General features: G+C 27.2%; 2 protein-coding genes and 1 long non-coding RNA gene across 6 annotated transcripts; 2 read left to right on the top strand and 1 right to left on the bottom strand.

Moving 5' to 3' along the window:
• Positions 1 to 5: 5 nt before the first annotated feature.
• LOC112712192 (B3 domain-containing transcription factor VRN1) lies at positions 6 to 2,644 on the bottom strand. 4 transcript variants are annotated; one of them, XM_025765008.2, is made up of 6 exons: positions 2,510 to 2,644; positions 1,247 to 1,813; positions 866 to 1,145; positions 690 to 776; positions 473 to 558; positions 6 to 383 (listed from the first exon to the last, which is right to left on the bottom strand). In XM_025765008.2, the coding sequence occupies exons 1-6, from the start codon at positions 2,579 to 2,581 to the stop codon at positions 141 to 143; spliced, it is 1,335 nt and encodes a 444-aa protein (XP_025620793.1). In that variant the 5' UTR covers positions 2,582 to 2,644; the 3' UTR covers positions 6 to 140. The 4 variants fall into 4 exon arrangements, with proteins under 4 accessions (XP_025620793.1, XP_025620795.1, XP_025620794.1 ...); XM_025765010.2 differs by having other exon boundaries at positions 488 to 558; XM_025765009.2 differs by having other exon boundaries at positions 690 to 767.
• LOC112712193 (uncharacterized) lies at positions 377 to 4,733 on the top strand. Its single transcript, XR_011866219.1, has 3 exons — positions 377 to 815; positions 2,480 to 2,711; positions 4,376 to 4,733. It is a non-coding gene; the product is annotated as an uncharacterized lncRNA (long non-coding RNA).
• A 4,675-nt stretch (positions 4,734 to 9,408) lies between these two features.
• Positions 9,409 to 10,826, top strand: LOC112712191 (uncharacterized). Its single transcript, XM_025765007.3, has 2 exons — positions 9,409 to 10,242; positions 10,336 to 10,826. Exons 1-2 carry the CDS (start codon positions 9,549 to 9,551, stop codon positions 10,374 to 10,376), a joined length of 735 nt encoding a protein of 244 aa, XP_025620792.1. The 5' UTR covers positions 9,409 to 9,548; the 3' UTR covers positions 10,377 to 10,826.
• Positions 10,827 to 19,107: the final 8,281 nt, after the last annotated feature.

Raw genomic sequence — 19,107 nt, 5'->3', positions numbered from 1 at the left:
TGATATGAGTTTAAGCTCCAAGATTCAATTCATTATTCTTAAACAGAGATCAGTGTCTATTTACAAGATAAAAATAAATTTAAAAAAATAAAAGAAAACGGAAAATAAAGAAATAAGATTTGTACACTAAGTATTACTGACTAGTAATTAGAATTCAGTTGAACATCAAATACAAAGTTCTCCCTATCTATCAGCTGAAAGGTGCATTCATCTGCTTCCTTAAGATTACAATCCTTAACAAATTTGGGCCATCCCGAGGATAATCTGGCATAGCAATGATGTGGATAATAGTCTAGCTTAATCTCCCATATTCTGTTCCCAATCTGCAGTGTCAAAGCTTTTGCCTTTTGTAGATATTTTTTGGCAAAGCCATAAGGTATGTGCTGCATTATTCACCAAATTCAACAGAGTCAGCATGACACAGCAGCTATAATAGTAATTAAGCACAAGATGTTACTCTAATTCATCCTACCGCAGTACTTTTCACCTGACTTTGCTTTAAGGTGATAGTGAACTGATCTTCAGTCCATTTGCTGGCACGTCCGCGACGTTTGTAATCTGAAACAACAACAATTAGACCGGTTTACATGACAGTAAGTACACTTGACAATGAAAAATTTATGTAACATAAAGTCCATAGTAAAAATTGGGAAAGAGTGAAGGATTAAGCAGAATAATAAAGACATTACTTTTTGAGTATTCTTTTGAAGTTCCTTCATGGCCCCTTTCAGCAAAACTGTTTCTAACATTGGTTTGGTTGCTTTGGTCTGCTCCATCTCCATAAGCATGCAACGGAAAAGCATAACAAGTATAAGGTAATACAATTTCATATAATATCAAAGAAATTCTATTGTTATTCTGCTACCTTGAGCTGGAATATTGGTTGATTCTTGCGTGGCACGGTAGATAATAACTCTAAATGAAAGTCCTTCGGAATTTCTAGTTTTCTCAAAAACACAAACATCATTTAGTTTCAGGTTGTTGTCCCTTACAAATTGCTTCCAACCCGTAGTAAGCATTATCTGTCCATTACTATCATGCTTCGAGATCTTAGCATGCCATGGTCTACTCTCATCGGTAACCCAGAGACTGAGAAACTCATTCTCCTTTCTTTCTTCTTCTGTTACATAATCTTCTGCTCTGAACTGCCATTAAAAATTATACTCTCTTTAGCACAAAATTCTCAATTGTAGAAACAAGTTGATACAAAGATGAGAAACCATATTATGTAAATTGTTATGGTTACCAGAAGATAGTTATTGATGTACGCTGGTCTCATTCTGCGATAGAACCAAGGATTCAGAGAACTGAAGGCCCAGGCTCTCTCCAAAGCACTACTACTTTCAGCATGTTTTGGTGCCTCCACGTTGTTAGAAGCCTCAGATTTTGAGAAGATTCTCCTTCCATCTCTGTCTCTTGGCCTTGCATTATGAGAACATGCATTGAATCTAGCTTCTTCTTCTGTGTTGGTTCTTCTCTTCTTAGGAGAATTTCGCAACGGAGAGTTTGGCCTTTTAGAGTTACCACTCCCTTCAGCTTCAAGAGTTCCATTCAACAAAGGATACTCCCTTTCCAAGCCACTCCGACCGAGTATTATAACATTGAACCGTGACTTCCCTTCATACTTGAACATCAAAACCTGCTCCTTTTCCAAAGAATAAAACTCTGCAAATTTCTTCCAACCTTGAACAAAGCAAACATCAGCATCACGCTTTTCCCAGTCCATCTTCCATTCGGAACCATTAGGAAGCACAAGTAATACCGGGCTTGATATTCCTTGCCAATGTTCACTTACAAAACTTCTGCGAATCCTCTGTTACAAGCTTATTGTCAATATAGTCTTTCATAAGCATTCAACAATACTAACATAGAAATGTTATTTGAACATTGACGCCATAATGACATTACTCATACTAATTACATGGTGATAGGGAAACCAAAACACCCTTGGTATCCAAATTCAAAGTAACAAAGAAAGTTTAAAATACAAAAACAAATAATTAAATGAGCTTGAATATGATCCATGCATAAATTAAACAAAAATCTTATATGTACACAAAGAATAGCCAGCAAATCCAACACCATACATAAATACATGTATGTATACATGTGTTGTTTAACTATGCCTATTTTGTAGGATAGCTGGCATGATTGCACAAAATATGATCATGATTCATGAATTGAAAAAAGAACAAGCCTTGATTTTATCCTTACTATTCATTCATATGATTCATACAATTATAACATGAATCATTCTAGTATGACTATGTTACAATGACTATGGTAACTATGGTGTTTCAAAAACGCTTTGTGTTGCTTAAAGAAAAGGTTACCAAAATCTAAAAAAAAAAATGTAAGTTTAATTTTAACAATACTCGCATAGTCACCATAACCACCATAGCATAGTCATACTAGAATCAACTATATCATATATCATAATACTACACATACAATTATACAATCATAAATAATAATGCAGAGATATAAGAGAAGAAGAAGACTGGAGTACCAATTCACCATTTTGAAGGCTGGTTTCATTAACAATCTGGAAAAAGTGAATGGGGCCTGGTGGAGATGACATTGCTTGATGAAGCAGCTGGTTCTTAACTCTTGAGTGCCTTAAGGATAATGTGATTATGATCAAAGTGCAAAACCAATGCGTTATAAATATGGAAACTTTGGAAGTTCTTAATTACGGCGAAGTAATTGCGGTAAGATTCCGCAATTCTGAAACCCTTGAATTCTTGAAAGTAGAGGTAAACGAAACGAAATGCTTATGATCAAGTTACAAAGAGTCAAAGAGTCACAAAGTGTCTACAATTTTGACCAACCTAGCCCATCAAAAACTGGATAATTAACTATTTATTATTTATTTGTAGGATGATTACTAAAATTTTAAAAAGAAAATTGATTTTTATCTAGATAAATATGAAAATAAATAATTTCAAGATAAGTTTTAAGTTTTAACTGCTCCTATATTTTCTCTCTTCGTTAACTGGTTTTCTTTTCTCTCTATTTTTTTTGGTGACTTTTTTCTCTATTTATTTATTCAGGTGGATTAGAGATGGGACAAAAAAATTCCTGTGAAATAATTATATTTATATAAATTGATTTAATATTATTTCTGTTTCAAATTATTATTAGCAACGGTATTTTATGATACCAAAATGTAGGACTTGTGGCTCTTATTAGTCTCTTCACTAAGATTTAGTTTAGATAAACAGTTTAACTAAATTTTTTTAAAAAAATAATTTAAATAATAAATATTTATATTAAAAGTAATTTATAAGTAAATTATTTTAGATTTAATTTTTAAATTTTAAAAGTATTTATTCTAAAAAAAGATAAAAAAGTTTTATTATAAAAAAAATATTTTTTAAAATTTTTTTATAAACACTTAAATAACTTTTTAAAAAATTATAATTTAATTTTAAAAATTATATCAGACATTAATATTACTATTTTTTATAAATTAAAAAATAAAAAAAATAACTTCTAAAATTTACCTAACGAGCTCAAATACCAAAATGGGGATTTGTTACATCCCTTATTAAATCAACATTCAATAGTTGAAATTTAAATATAAGTTTAATTATTTTTAAAGATAATTTAAGATCAATCGTTATATATCATATATTGTCATGATTAAATAAGTTATTATCATATTATACACATTTTTATCATGATTAAAATTATAATTTTTTTAATTTTTTAAGATAGATATCAATATCAATTTGTTAAAAATTATGATTAATTTAAAATTATATTACAATAATTAAAAATTAAAATTATTGATAATTAACATAATTATGTATTAAATACTGATTTAATGTATAATTATAAAAAAATTATTGACAATTAACATAATTATGTATTAAATACAAATTTGATATATAATGATTGACAATTAACGTAATAATGTAGAAAATAAAACATAGCAAATTAGCAACTAAAATTGAATTTGTTAACTAATTAAAGCTAGGTAAACAATGTTTGACAATTATTTTACCATTTAATGATTATTATTATTATTATTATCAATTGATATCAATATAAATGGGTCACCTTTAATATAACAATTTGTTACTAATAAAATTATTGCATAATGAATGATAATTAGAATTGTAACAATATAATTAAGCATTATTCATTAAATACTAATTATAATATAATTATAATAAGGACCACTTCGATAAAGACATTAAAATGTCTTTTTTTAAGACGTCTACATGTGTCATGATATTATTTGACATCTTTATTAAACCGGTTAATAATTTATTTTTTAATAAACCAACACAAAATCGGTTTATTATAGCAACAATAATAAACCCAATTGTCCGCATTATAATTATTAGACTCGATTTGATCCGATCAGGTGGTTTGGACATGTGAGAAGAAGACCGATAGAACATCTAGTCAAGAGGATGGATGAGATGAAAGATGGACAAAGGGCGAAAAGTAGAAGAAGACTTAAGAAGACCACCCAGGAGGTGGTCAAACGAGATCTACATGTAAACGGTCTCTCTGTAGACATGATACATGACAGAGCACAATGGCGTCGTTTGATTCATGTAGCCGACCCCACTTAGTGGGATAAGGCTTTGTTGTTGTTGTTGTTGTAAACCGAATCATGTTTAAATTTTTTTGACAAAAAGACAAATATTTTTCTGATTTTTGTTTGAAAAAAAATGATCCAGTGGGTTATGTGAATTGATCGGTTCTACTGGATATGATAACAATTGGGTTTATTGTTATTGTTTTAAAAAAATTGGTTTTATTCTAATTTGTCAAGAAATTTAAAAATAACAGATTCATTAATATGTCCAATAATAACGCGACACATAAGTTTTTTTACAAAAAAACATTTTACGCGTCTTTATAGGAATATTCTTCAATTTAGGAGAGAGAATAATTCTTTCATTTAAAAGAAAAAAAAAAGAGTTTATACAAAAATTGACACCTTGTATTTATTTTTTTTTACCAAAGATAGAAGACTCCAACCTGCAACCTCTTAATTGAGTATGGAGAGACACCTTGTATTTATTAGTTGAAAAAAAAATCCAATTTTAATATCTACTTAATATACTAAAACTGGTTTTCCCCCAGCTAATAAGGGTGACGTGTCAATCTCTCGTGAGTCCGTTTTTCCTCCAAAACGAATGAAATTTTTCTTCTATTCTAAATAATTTTATAAAAAATACCTTTATTATAATTATATTATTATATTATAATTAATATTTAATGAATAATATATAATTATACTAATTTAGGAATATATCTTTATTATAATTATATCAAATTAATATTTAATGTACTATTAAACTACTTATCAATTATAATGCGTAATTATTGTACATAATAAAAAATTGCCCTAATAATAAGTAATTTACATATTTATTTTTGTTTTACTAAAATCTATAAATATTATTTTTCTGTGGTACATGAATCTAAATATGAGAGTCAACTCATAATTTTATATTTACTATTTTTTTACTACTTTATAAAATAAGAATGTATTATTCGTTTTTTATTGAAGTTGATCCTTTTAAGGTACAATTTATAATTTTTTATAATATTTTTCATATACTCATTCTATTATATTATTCTTTTAATAATTTATTAATTGTTGTTACTCTAAGTTATGCTTATCGTGTAATGTTCCAGTTCGATTGTCTTTTATCACAATCGTTTACAATGCATCACATCCATGAAATATCTTATCGAGTTGTCTTCACTTATTCAGGTTCCAACTACATAGATGTAAGCGTTTAAAGAAGGGGCAATAATCTCTACTTTACCGAAGGATGGTTGGATCTACCCACCTATTATGACAAACCTAATGGAATGTGGTTAAAGTTAGCTTTCTTGGGAGGAGCTCGATTTTTGATTGAGGAATTGCATCCACGGAACTTTATAGGGCAAGTTCAAGTTTCATCCTCTCCATGCTTTTTACGTCTGCCCGAAAATCTTCGAAGTGGAGCACATAATAAGATTGAATTATCTCAATTTAAGTTCAGTTTTGTTAAATTTGTGACAATCTCGGATATGCAATTTCAACGATTGGTAATATATTTAAATTTTCTTATTTTAAGTTGTTCATTATTAGAATAATTTTATAACATATTGTGATTTTTTTCAGAAATTACCGGCTTTCTTTTACATACATGCAATGCCATTGAGAGGAATAAGGGTTGGTTTGGTTTCTCGGTGTGGCAATTCTATACCTTGCAGCATTGCATGGATAGCGGATGATGAAACTTATTTAAAAAGAGGATGGTTTGAATTTACACGAATTCTAAATGTTGATATTTACGATGTTATTTCAGTTGGTTATCGTTACGAGAATGACTATATACTATACATGGCTAAGAACTAAAATAGATTCAATATTGTTTAAGTAATTTGATTTTAATATTAGTATTTGATTAAATTATAATTAGAAAATTTTAAATTATTGCCTCAATTTATATATTATGAGTATTTTTCATGGATGTACTATTTTTAAATAATTTAATAATTAATAAAATGAGGTGGTGTCAGATATATTATTTAAGTTTATTTTTATCCTTTATTTCTTTATTTGTATTTTCATTATATTTGACAAAAAATTTTTTACCTAAACATATAGTTTTTGTTGACCTAAACACAATTTAGTTGCCAATAAAAATCGATTTTATCTATAAAAAATAATGAAACATGTATCTTTGATATTATATTAATATAGTAAGTAGACATTATGATATAATAATATCTTTAATTGTATTATAATTAGCTCATAAATAATGTATAATTATATTATTTTATAAAATTTTTTTCATTATAATTATATTAAATTAATATTTAATTATGATAAAATATGTTAATTATAATTATATCATAAAATTATAATAATTATGATAGTTATGTTATATATTTTAATCATTTATGTAAGTAAATAAACTAAAAAACAATCAAATCAAATCATGACGGTAAATAAATAATATAGAATAATATTATACATTTAATTGCATTATAATTAGCTCATGAATAATGTATGATTATATTAATTTAGAAAAATATTTTTATTATAATTATATTAAATTAATATTTAATATATTATTTAAATCTATTTTTATATAACAATAATATTATATATATTTATATATCACTTTTTTAAACTCATTCTTACAAATATTGGCATATAATTAATATAGATAACATATATACTTAATAAATATCTTTATTAAATTAATTATAACGATTAATACAAGATAATCTCATAAGTATAACCTAATTATAGCAAGAATTTTCATAAAAATAATTGACTACTAATTTGAATATAATTGATATAGTTAAATTGATAAAACCAATAAGATTGAACATGTAGCAATTATAGCAATTATTATATCAATTATAATAATAATTCACGTGATTTCATATACAATAATTTTTGAATTATAATTGTCACATAATTATACTTAAATATTATTTAATTTTAGATGTTTTATAGGTAATAAACTAATAATAATTATCACATGAATTATCATCATTACTCATCAATAATAATAATAATAATAATAATAATAATAATAATAATAATAATTTTGAATTGATATAATTGATATAATTGATATAGTTTTAATTCTCATTCATATGTAATAATTTTATTAGTATGTATTCACAGTTTTAATCAATATATAATAATATATATGGATATAAAATTAATTAGTTAACAAATTGAATTTAATTTATAAATTTTTATTTTCTACTCAAATTTTTAATCATTAGTGATTTTATTTTTTATATTTACAGTAAATGTTAACTATAAAAAAATTAGTTTTGATTGTTTCCTATTTTATTTATTTACAGTCATAATTAAATTTGATATAATTATAGTAATATAAAGCTACTTCATATATAGCAATAATATTATAAAAAATATTATTGCTCGATTGTAGGATAAAAAATAATCATATAAATTGAATTTTAATTAATATATTTTATTTTCTGCTCATATTTTTTCATTAATTATTTTACTTTTTATATTTACAGTAATATTGAATGTAAAAAAGAAAAAAAATAATATTGAATGTTATCTATTTTATTTATTTAGATTCATAATCAAATTTGATATAATTATAGTAAGTATCTAGGATTAATAATAACATGACAGTATAATTTTAAGTTGTATAATATAATAAAAAAAAGTAGCAATTTATGTATGCTTCCTATATAGCAATAATATTATATATATTTATATATCTCCTCTTGTAGCTCTTTCCTAAAAATATTGGCATATAATTAATGTCGATAACATATATATTGAGTAAGTATCTCCATTAAAAATATTTGTTAACTATTACCGTGTATAATTAGTGTGTGTATATATATATAAGGATTAATAGTGAATTGTTACAATTATTTATCATCTAGAATATTCGTACCTTAGACATAAAACTTCTTCTGTTTATTATTTTTCATACTTAAAGGATACTAACTACGATTCTATCAACAGTATTACCTATGATAGATTATGTAATAAAAAAGTTTAAAAAATAAAAGCAAGAATTATAAGGTTATGAAAAGTCTCATCCAAATTTGACAAGAACAACATGACTTACATAGAAATGGTTCTTATGGATGATAATGTATGTTGATTATTTTTCATGATTCTTTCAAGTGATGTTAGGTCCATTTTATAAATATTTTTTGTTTATATTTTAAGTTTATTTGATAAATAAATCCTTGCACGAATTAAAGACAGTGCAATTTTATAGATTTATAAGTGCGTGCTAATAGCCTTTATTTAATTTGTTTTAGAGTGTGATAATAGCCAATATGTTTGTTGGTAGATTTAACTATTACTATATTATTTATAATCATATTCAGTATATATGTCTGATTTATTGAAGAAAGTAAATTATTAAAATCGATTAATAACTATTTTAGAGTTAATCCAATTAATACTAAATTAAAAAAAAGAAACAATGCATAACATATTAATTGTTTATTAATCAAATTATTATAATTTAAATTAATTTTAAAAAATAATTTAAAATTATAATTTCAATCTTATCACGTGCATGACACAGGTAATTACACTTGTATTAAATAAAAAATAGATTTAAGATAATATTCTTAGCTACTATTTAAATTAAAAAAATATTAAAATATAATTAAAATCAATTAACATCAATTATAATTATTTAACATATTTATTTATATATTTATGGTAAGATATTACATTTTAATTGTCTTAATTATTCTAGCAGCTACATACATGTACATTCTATCATTCTTCACTCACTCAATAATACACCTGTATACTCTTGCCATGGGCAACGATGATCTGGAAACGGTGCTGTCAATCCCACTGAAGAAGACTGATCTGGTGGAGCACTGGAGCTGTACCTTGGGTTACGTAAGTTGGTAGCCTCAAAAATACTCGGAGAGCAATGCACAAAAAGTTGAAAGCGTTTTGGAAACCTTAAACAAATGCAGCAGGGACAAGGTGGAGCGTAGAGGGGACCTCTCCCTTCCGATGCATCCACTACTTCAAATGCCTTTCCATGGTTGAGCCACTCTTCTCCTCTCTCTCCTCCGACACCGACCCCATCATCTTTGTCTGGTACGACGCCTTGAACCCTGAGCATGAGAATGGGGTCTCCTCACAGCGCAACGGCATCCAATTGGAGAAGGCCGCTGTTCTCTTCAACCTTGGAGCCATCTGCAGCCAGATTGCTGCCTCTTGCGACCGTACCACCGCCCTTGGCTGTCACCTTGCAATGGAAGCCTTCAAAGTTGCCGGCAATTTCTTCTTCCAACTCTGGAAGGTTTTTGCCAAGGACGTGGTCTCCGCCACCCTCGATTTGACTCTCCTCTTCGCGGAGTTTCTGCACGTCCTCTTCGCCGCTCAGGCTTCCGAGCTCGAATTAAAGCAACAACTCAACAACAACGAAGCCAGTTACGCTCTCCAACAACACCGCTGTTCTCAGCATAACATCCATTTGGAGAAGGCCTCTGTTCTCTTCAACCTGGGAGCCCTCTGCACCCACATTGCTCTCTCCTGCGATCTCACCACCATCCAAGGCCATCGCCTTGCCATGGACGCCTTAATTGATGCTTCAAATTGGTTCTATCTGCTGAGGTTTGAGTCTAAGAAGGCATCTGGCACGATTGACTTGTCAGAATCATACGCCATTGCGATAGCAAATTGGATTCTCGGCTTCACATTGAACTTTCCTCCTCATCCCCAATCTATATGTATAATCATCTACCTTTTCAGTTGATCTTTTCTTGGTACAATTGATTGATGTCAATCTTTATTTGTTAAATTGTTTGATTGAGATGATGCAGGCTTCAGCTTATGTTCCGTCGACATTCGGGCTTTTAGCTGAGAATCTTGTTCAATCCTCGACACCTCAATATCTTGAGTATCTTAAGTCGAAGATGAAAACCTGCCATGTTGAAACGGGTGCGAGTGATGTAACTGAACAATTTCTTTTAGGGTATTGTAAGTCTCACGCCCTGCTTCAAGAGGTGTGTCAACCACTATGCTTGGACCTTCTCTCTGAGGCTAGCCCTGTCAATATTAAGGATGGAAATCTTGTGGCCAATGCAACCTTAGAGGCACCGCATTTGGCATTGGAGAACATGACCTTGCAGGAGACACCACAATAACATTACCTTAGAGAAAAAACTAAACAAGATTTAGGAATGAACTTGTTTTCTTTTTTAAATTGGATGTTGGAACTTTGTTTGTTGATGCTAGAATACTTTTTGTGAAATATCATGCTCGTGATTTTGTTTGTTGATGTATGAATAGATTCCTTCTTATTTATCACCAATTTATAGTGATTTGTATGCCACTTTCTCTTATTCTCTCAGGAAATATTCTGCATCAATCTTATATTGAAGATGATTTGCGTGGCATTTTCTCCAGGGAAGACAAAAAATAATAGAAACTAATCAAACTGACATAAGGTGTTAATGAACAACAAAGGACACAATAAACCTGAGAAAAAGAATAACAAATATAATAACAATAGCTGAACAATCATGAAGTAGAGAGGTTATTATAGACAAAGGCTAACTTCCTAATCTGGCATGGGATAAGATTAAAAATGTTTATATACAAAAAAAGAACACATGATTTTGGATTTAGAAAATTAGGTGCACTGGAAAAAAAAAGGCAGTTTAATAATATTGAATTGAAAAAATAAGATAATTTGTACTATAACAATTTTGGAAACAATTTTATTTCTGCCACATTACTACTTATTGATTTAACTACATATTCTCTGTTTTTTAAAGCATTTTGGATAATGTGTACACCTATCTTTTTATCAAAGTTGGCAGTTGGAACTTGGAAGCTTATCTAACTCACTTGATCCATAAAGAAGAGCAACACCACCACCTGTGCAGAACATAATATGTAGTTATGTGATTATGTCAGGTCCCTATTAGGATGTGAAACTCAGTATACAATTGCAAGTGCTAATAACTTACCAGGTACTATGCCCTACTATACGGCTGCCTTGGTTGCATATTAGCTTCATTGGATGCACATTCTAAAAAGAATAAAACCCAAAATAGCCCTGACAATTACCTCAAAAGACAACGAGACCTTTAACAAAAAAAACCCAATCCGACCCTGACAATTACTTTGAAAGGACAACGAGGCTCCTGTGCCAAAAAAAATCCAGGTTGTTTTTTTTATACAGGGCTAATCAGTCCCAAAAAAAAATATCAGGGGTCAGATTTGGTGTGTTTTTTCTTGGGGTATCGATGTCCTTTCGAGGTAATTGTCAGGGGCCGGATGGAGTATTTACTCTTTTAAAAAATTGTTACTCTAAATTTTTTTAGTCAATCAGTGAATACAATATAGACAATCTCTAAAAGTAAATTTGTTTTGTTAACTCCTTTCTTAGTAAAACTAAAATATTTGTGAGTTGAAAAAAATTTCTAGGTACAGTCATCTATATGTATAAACAATAAAAAAAGAATTGTCACATGCAAATACTAATTCTAGTTCCCTTCATGACATACGTTTTATTCAAAATTACTATCACAAATTACAAATCACTAAGAAGGAACAATTTTTGGGTCAAATAACATTGCAGAAGTGAAGAATATGATACCCCATTATTTGAAAAGTTTAGAAAGCACAAAACGCACAAAGCACCAAAGAAGCCAGTTTTTGAAAAGAAAAAATGAGAGGTGAGAATTAGCTAATACAAAAAATGTGATGGAGATGGAGAGTGAAGATGTACCCGAGGAACTTAACCTTGGTTCTTTCCTTTCACAACCTGCATATTTCAGCATCAATCAATAATCATGCCATCAAGAAACTATAAAGCTATAAATCAAAAGTTACAAATTTTGGCATGTTCAAGGTTTCTACTTTCAAATGCAAAGGGATTTTTCTCTTTAAACATACTTCGGTATGTAAAAATCTCAATCCACATGCCTAAATTTAGTTTATTGTTGTAGGAAACAGAAACAAAACATACAAAAGCAAGATGGGGCATTCTATTTCATTATATATCCTCCAAATATTAAAATACTGCATGGAACAAACACAAGATACATGCATGAGTTGTTAAGAATAATTACATCATACCTAATCAAGAATCATCACTATATTATTTGTTTATTTTTACCCTCGGATATAAAAGAGCATAAATCAATCAACAAAATTCAATCACAATTTCAAAAGGAGAGGGCATGCCTTAAACTTCGCACGCCAAAGTTAGAAAGGAAGGCACCGTGCAAAGGCCGAAGAGGATTCTGAGGAGTAATGATTTGAATAATGTAGTTGAAAAGAGAGGCGAAAATAGCTGTAACTGATTAGAATTCTTCTTCTTCTTCTCGAAGAAAAAAAGGTAGTATTAGAGGAACATTTTTCTATATTTGCAGCAAATTTGAATGTAATACGAAGATATTTAGATGTCATTCTGATAAATTCTGCATAATTCAAAACTATTCTTCTTCCTTCTTCTCATCTTCTTTTTCTTCATTTTCTTATTTCATATTCTCATAATTTTTCTTAGAAAGAAAAAATAAAAAAAAATACATAATGTTGCAAAATTAATAGAAAGAAAAAGAAAAAAAAATTGCAACAACAACAACAATAGTAAAAAATATATTTTGAAAACCAAAAATACATAATGTAACTATTTGGAAAAAGATATTTTGATGTGTCTTTTTTTTATAAATTTCAAAGTTTAATTTATAGATATTTTAAAACATGAATTATGTTTGTACTAAAGTGAAGGTAAACGACTATTATAAAGATGATAATTTTGTTTAACCGAGTTATATACGTAGATAATGCATATATATTCAAATGAGTTAATATTTATATTGATCTCTGAACTCGTATGAAAATTTTAATTTAGTTTTTGAAGTTTTAGTTGCCTCTCTTTAGTCTCAAAATTTTGCAAAAGCAACTCATATTAGTCGGTTACAATCGATTTATAACGAACTAGGGATCTATTATATGTAGCCTTTGTTCATTGTTTATTTATTTATATTTTTCTATAAAAGGAATTATGGTAGTTGTCACTAATATTATTACATTAGTGATTGTGATTAATCCCTTTACTACCGCATCAGTTTTCAGAAAAAGAAAAAAAATGGACACAGGCAAGTGATGAAATGTGATGAGTCATTCCTATTATTAACAACATGATTAATGGACAATATAAGCTAGCACTACCGCATCACATGTTTCACATTATTTTGTTTTATTGTGTTATGAAATGAAGATAATGAAATCAATAATAAGGGTCGATCTGCTCCAAAAAGAAAAATGTACAAAATTTCATGAGATATAATTAGTGGATGCCGCTGCTATTGGCATTAAGAAAAGGTTATTTCTTGTCTCGTTTAGCATTTTCAAATAATGCTCTTATTAATTTGTACCTCAATGATCCACAAAAGTTGGTGATAATTTAGCATCACATGGATTAATCTGGATTCCAATTTGGAAAATGGACACAAGAATATATCTTTTGGAAACAAGTCATAAAATTCCATTTTGTGATGAAATAGAAAATAAAGTTCTTTCATGTAAAATATCTTTTAAAATAAACTCATTCGGATCAGCCCAACCATCTTTCATTCAAAGAAAAAATATCACATTCAAAGAGTTGGAAACCCAGCCATCTTTCATTCAACATTCAAGATAAAATATCACATACAAAGAGTTCGAAATACAAATGGCTAATGCTGTAACAAGTTCAAATCAAAAGTTCTACTAATTAAGCATGATGGGCAGCAAAAACATGAACCTTAAAGACCAAATCTTGCATATTAACAAGTTCAAAGACACAAACATCTCCAGGCTTCAACTCATTCTCTTGTGCAAACAAGTTCCATCCAGCAGAAAAGAAGCGATTTGAATAGGTTTTGTTACAACTAAGCATCCTCACAGGCCACGATCTATCCCTATACTCAAGCTTCACATTCTTCACTCCATTATCCACATAACCTTCCAAAACTGGTATGCACTGCATCATCAATACATCATTTAAAATTTCTGTAAATCCTTTTAATTTTATCAAATTTGTAAGGTGAAAACTCGAATGCAATCAACTTCACGTGAAGTTAATAGTTAAGAGCTGTTAAACAATTTGACTAATTTGATTAAATTTTTATCTCAGGGCTCTTAGTTATCAACTTCACCTGACTTCACGTGAAATTGACTACACATGAATTTTTACCAATTTTTAATTCATAATTTTTATTTTAAATAAGCCTTTTCAATTGTCTTTTTTAAATATTTTAAAAATACACAAGTTTTTTTTTTTTTAAAAAAAAAAGATGTTTTATGTTTTATATAAGATAGACTATAAACTTTTATCTACCATTAGAACTTAGGAAGCATGGATGAAACAGGCGATACAATAAATATATAAAAAATAATGTTAAAATTAATTAAAAAAATTTATTGATAAAATTTGTGCACATACACATGTTTAAAAAAAAATCAAAGAATATATAGACTTGGACATAAATCCCATGGACTTATGTATCCAATTTGGTTAAAATTTGATGAATCTATAAGTTTAGGACATAGATACAACATACATTGGATGTAATATATTTTAGGAATAAGAATAAATTTAGATGATTTTTAACATTACCAGTAGGTATTGTGTGATATGAGGAGCCTTTAGGAGCACCGTGAAAAAAGGGTTGTTAGATACGAATTTGATAGCTTCTTCTCGTGCTCTTGGTTCCCTTGGCCAATTCAATGACAAAGAAGTAGTCACATTCTTCTCACCTGTTATTCAATGCAAATGAAACAAACTAAGTCGAGAATTGTATACAAAACTCTTGATTTCTTTGTTTCCTTACCTCTCATGGTTTCTTTGTTCTTCTTGTATGGATGGATTTCCTTCGCAATCTGAACTGAAACATCATCATCATCATTTCCATAAGAAGAATAGTCTATTTCTAAAGCACTGTCATCAATGATAATGACATCAAATTGGGAAGAAGTAGTTCCTTCATATTTAAACAGAACCAAGCATCCGTGATCCAGAGAGTAATTTTGAGTAAATTCTTCCCAACCCTTTTCAAACCAAACTTGATCATTCTTTTTTTTCAAACACACCTTCCACCTTGTTCCATCTGGAGGCTTTAAGAACACTGGATTGGACAAACCACTTCCATGTTTCAGTGCAAAATTGTCGGGTATTTTCTGTCAAGAATATCATCAACTATTAAGTAGGATATCACAAAAATATGCATATACAAGGAAATTAAATAGACTTACAAGACTTTTAAGATTAGTTTTGAGTATAATCTTGAAGAAGAGAATAGGCATGACACCATTCCCTTGGTGAAAATGACAAGACATGGGAACCAAGTACAGTAGTAGTTTGAACTTGAAGTGTAGTGTTACAACTTACAAGAACAACAATAATGAAGGTGGTAGTGAGAGAAGGCAAAGAAGCTCTTATTAATTATTTCATTTATGATCCTACTCCAAAATCGAGTAATGCTTACCTTCTGGCATGGGAAATATAACAAATAGCAAAGCAAAAATTTGTTAATTTTATTTAAATAATTTGATAAGTTTAATTAAATTATTATTTTACAACCACCAATAAATAACAAATAATAATAGAGATTAAGCTGATAAATCGAACTTAATATTTAGCTAAGGTAGCGTTTGTTTGTAGAGACACGACAGAACAGGACACTAACAGGACACTGAGACAAATACAATAGGACAAAGACATTAAAATTATGTTTTGTGTATCGTATTTGGATAAGATGGATAGGACACTAATGTAATGTCCAGTATTATGTTTGGATACACATGGATAAGACTAAAATATTATATAAAATGACTAAAATAGCCATGTGATTCCAAATTTTGTAGGAGTACAGATAATGGGAACTTGAAAAAAATATTTGAAGCAGTCAAAAATTTTAATAAAAAATTATATAATAATATTTATATTAAAATAAAATTTATAAATATAATTATTTTTTTAAATTTATTATTAATATGTAGGAATACATATGGTTAATATTAATAAAAAAAGAATCTGAGTTTGATTAATAAAAAATTTCATTTAAGTTAATAAGCCAAATTAATTTTAAATACAAAATCAGTTTTAAAAAAAAAATCCATTTTTAAATGAAAAAAAATTAATTTTTGCACATAAAAATCTATTTTTATTTAGAAAATTAATTTTTTATCTAAAATTTTATTTTTCTTTTCAAAAAATTAATTTTTCTTTAAATTATATAAAATCAATTACAATTTATAAATTATTTTTTAGCATTTTAAAATATCAATTTTACCTTTATAATATTTATCTTTTAAAAATCTCCAGACTAATTGTTTTTGTTATTATTTTTATTACAAATCAAATAATATAATATAAGGTTAAAATGATGTTGAAGTAAGAATGATAAGAAAAAAGAAATTATCCAGTCTAATAAAAATTTTTATAAAAATGAGAGAGTACCTGAGAAAAAAAGAGAAAGAAAAAACACGTAGAGATAGAAAAAGAGTATGGAGTAAAAAAAATACTTTCTGACGCAAAATAGGAAAAATAAGAAGGGGTAACAGTGGAATAATAAAAAATTAGCACCATGGACAAAAAAGAAAAAAATTCATAAAAACAGTCCGTGTCCCTCTTCCAAATCCCGTGTCTATCATTGTCCTTCGTAAAAGAGTGAACACAAAAGTATAAAAAACTGTTCCAGAGACAATATGTTCAGTATCCAAACGCTAAGTTCTGGGATAATAGTATATGTTAAGTTATTAATCAAATTTTTCTAAAGCCCGTGTTTCTAGTAGTGCATCCTTACTCTTAATATTATTACTTGTTTTCCCTCAGAAAATTCTCCAATATTAATCTGCCTTAGATTACATATGTCTTTCTTTAGAATATTATATTAAGATTATGAAGGGAGAAAATGTTTATGAAAAATATATAAATAAAATTCTAAAAATATTTGTTATATGTTTATTTAAATTAAAAGTTCAAAATTTTTTACTCATACTAATTTTAACATAAGGCTTATAATATGTTAATTAAATCATATTAATATTAATCAATTAACGTATAATATACATGAATTAAATAAGTTATTAAAATATTTGAATTTTTATTAATTTATATCACAAATTTATATTTTTGTATTCGTACATTTTATCCTTTTGCATAATAATCATTACTTTAGTCACAAAAAAAATAATAATCATTACTTTTGAAAATATCATTGTTCAATTGCAGTCACAAATTGTGTATCCGTTTTAGTGGATTGTAGTATTAAAAAAATAATTACCTAAATTAGTTCACAAAAATTTAAAAAATAAACATTTCAATTTTTAAAAAAATTAATACACAAAAGTATTTTAAAGATTTTATTCTAACAAATAAATTAGTTTTCAATTTATTTGTTGGTAAAATAATTATTCAAATCAATCACAAAAAAATTTAAAAACAGATATTTTAATTTCTAAAGAATTTAATATATAGATCAATCTCTAATATTTTTTTATTAGACATAACATTTTTATTTGTGTAAAAAAATAAAATTATTATTATTATTAATTATAAAATAATAGTGTACCATAATTTTTTATATTTTTTGAAAAAAATAATAATAAATTTATTCATTAGATTTTTATATATGTATTTATAATATAAGAAAAATTTACATAAAAAAATAATATATATATATATATAGTTACTCAATAATAATAATAATAGTAATAATAATAATAATATTAATAATAATAATATTTAATAAAATTATTAGAGATTATTCTACCAAAAATTTAAGGTTGAAATTATTTAATATTTTTGTATTTAATATAATTAAAAATATCTTATTTTAAAAAATATGTTTGTATTAAAAAGAAAATATTTTAGTTTGGATTTCAAAGAAATATTATTGATCTTGTTTGTTTGTAATGAAAATAGTTATTAATATGTTAGTGTCATCGTCTACATGCACTAAACTAAACTAATAATAATAATAAAGGTTGACATATAGTAAAAGTAAAATAGACGAAAGATTATATTTGACAAAGAAAAATATTAAAAATTGATCTGTATATTAATTTTTTTGGAACTAAAATATTCACTTTTATAAGTTTTGTCTACCAAAAAATAGACTGGAGATTAATTTTTCTATTAAAATAAAACCTTAGAATTTATCTATGTATTAATTTTTAGACACTAATTTAAGTAATTTCTCAAAAAAAAAAATCCTTGACGTAATATAACCATATTAGTATTAAATTTGTTTTTTTTTCCACTTCCTATTGAGTTCTCTTTATCCTTTTTTCTGAAATATTCATTCATTATTTTATATTTTATTTTATGAAACACTCTATGGATACATAACTATCAAAAGTTAAGTTGATAAAGCTTAGGAATTCTTTGATATTAAAACTGCATTAGTAGTGTTGAACGAAGAGTAATAAAAACTAACATATATCACATATAATATATAGTGATTAGTAATTTTGACCGGTATTTAACCGGTATAAATATTAAATTATTTTTATAAAAATAATTTTTATTAGTTTATATGTATAATTTTTTATATATTTATAGTATAAAATATTTTATACAATTGCATATTTTA

The sequence above is a fragment of the Arachis hypogaea genome, chromosome 9, assembly GCF_003086295.3.
Source record: "Arachis hypogaea cultivar Tifrunner chromosome 9, arahy.Tifrunner.gnm2.J5K5, whole genome shotgun sequence".
NCBI lineage: Eukaryota > Viridiplantae > Streptophyta > Magnoliopsida > Fabales > Fabaceae > Arachis > Arachis hypogaea.
This window is presented reverse-complemented; position numbering and strand designations above follow the sequence as displayed.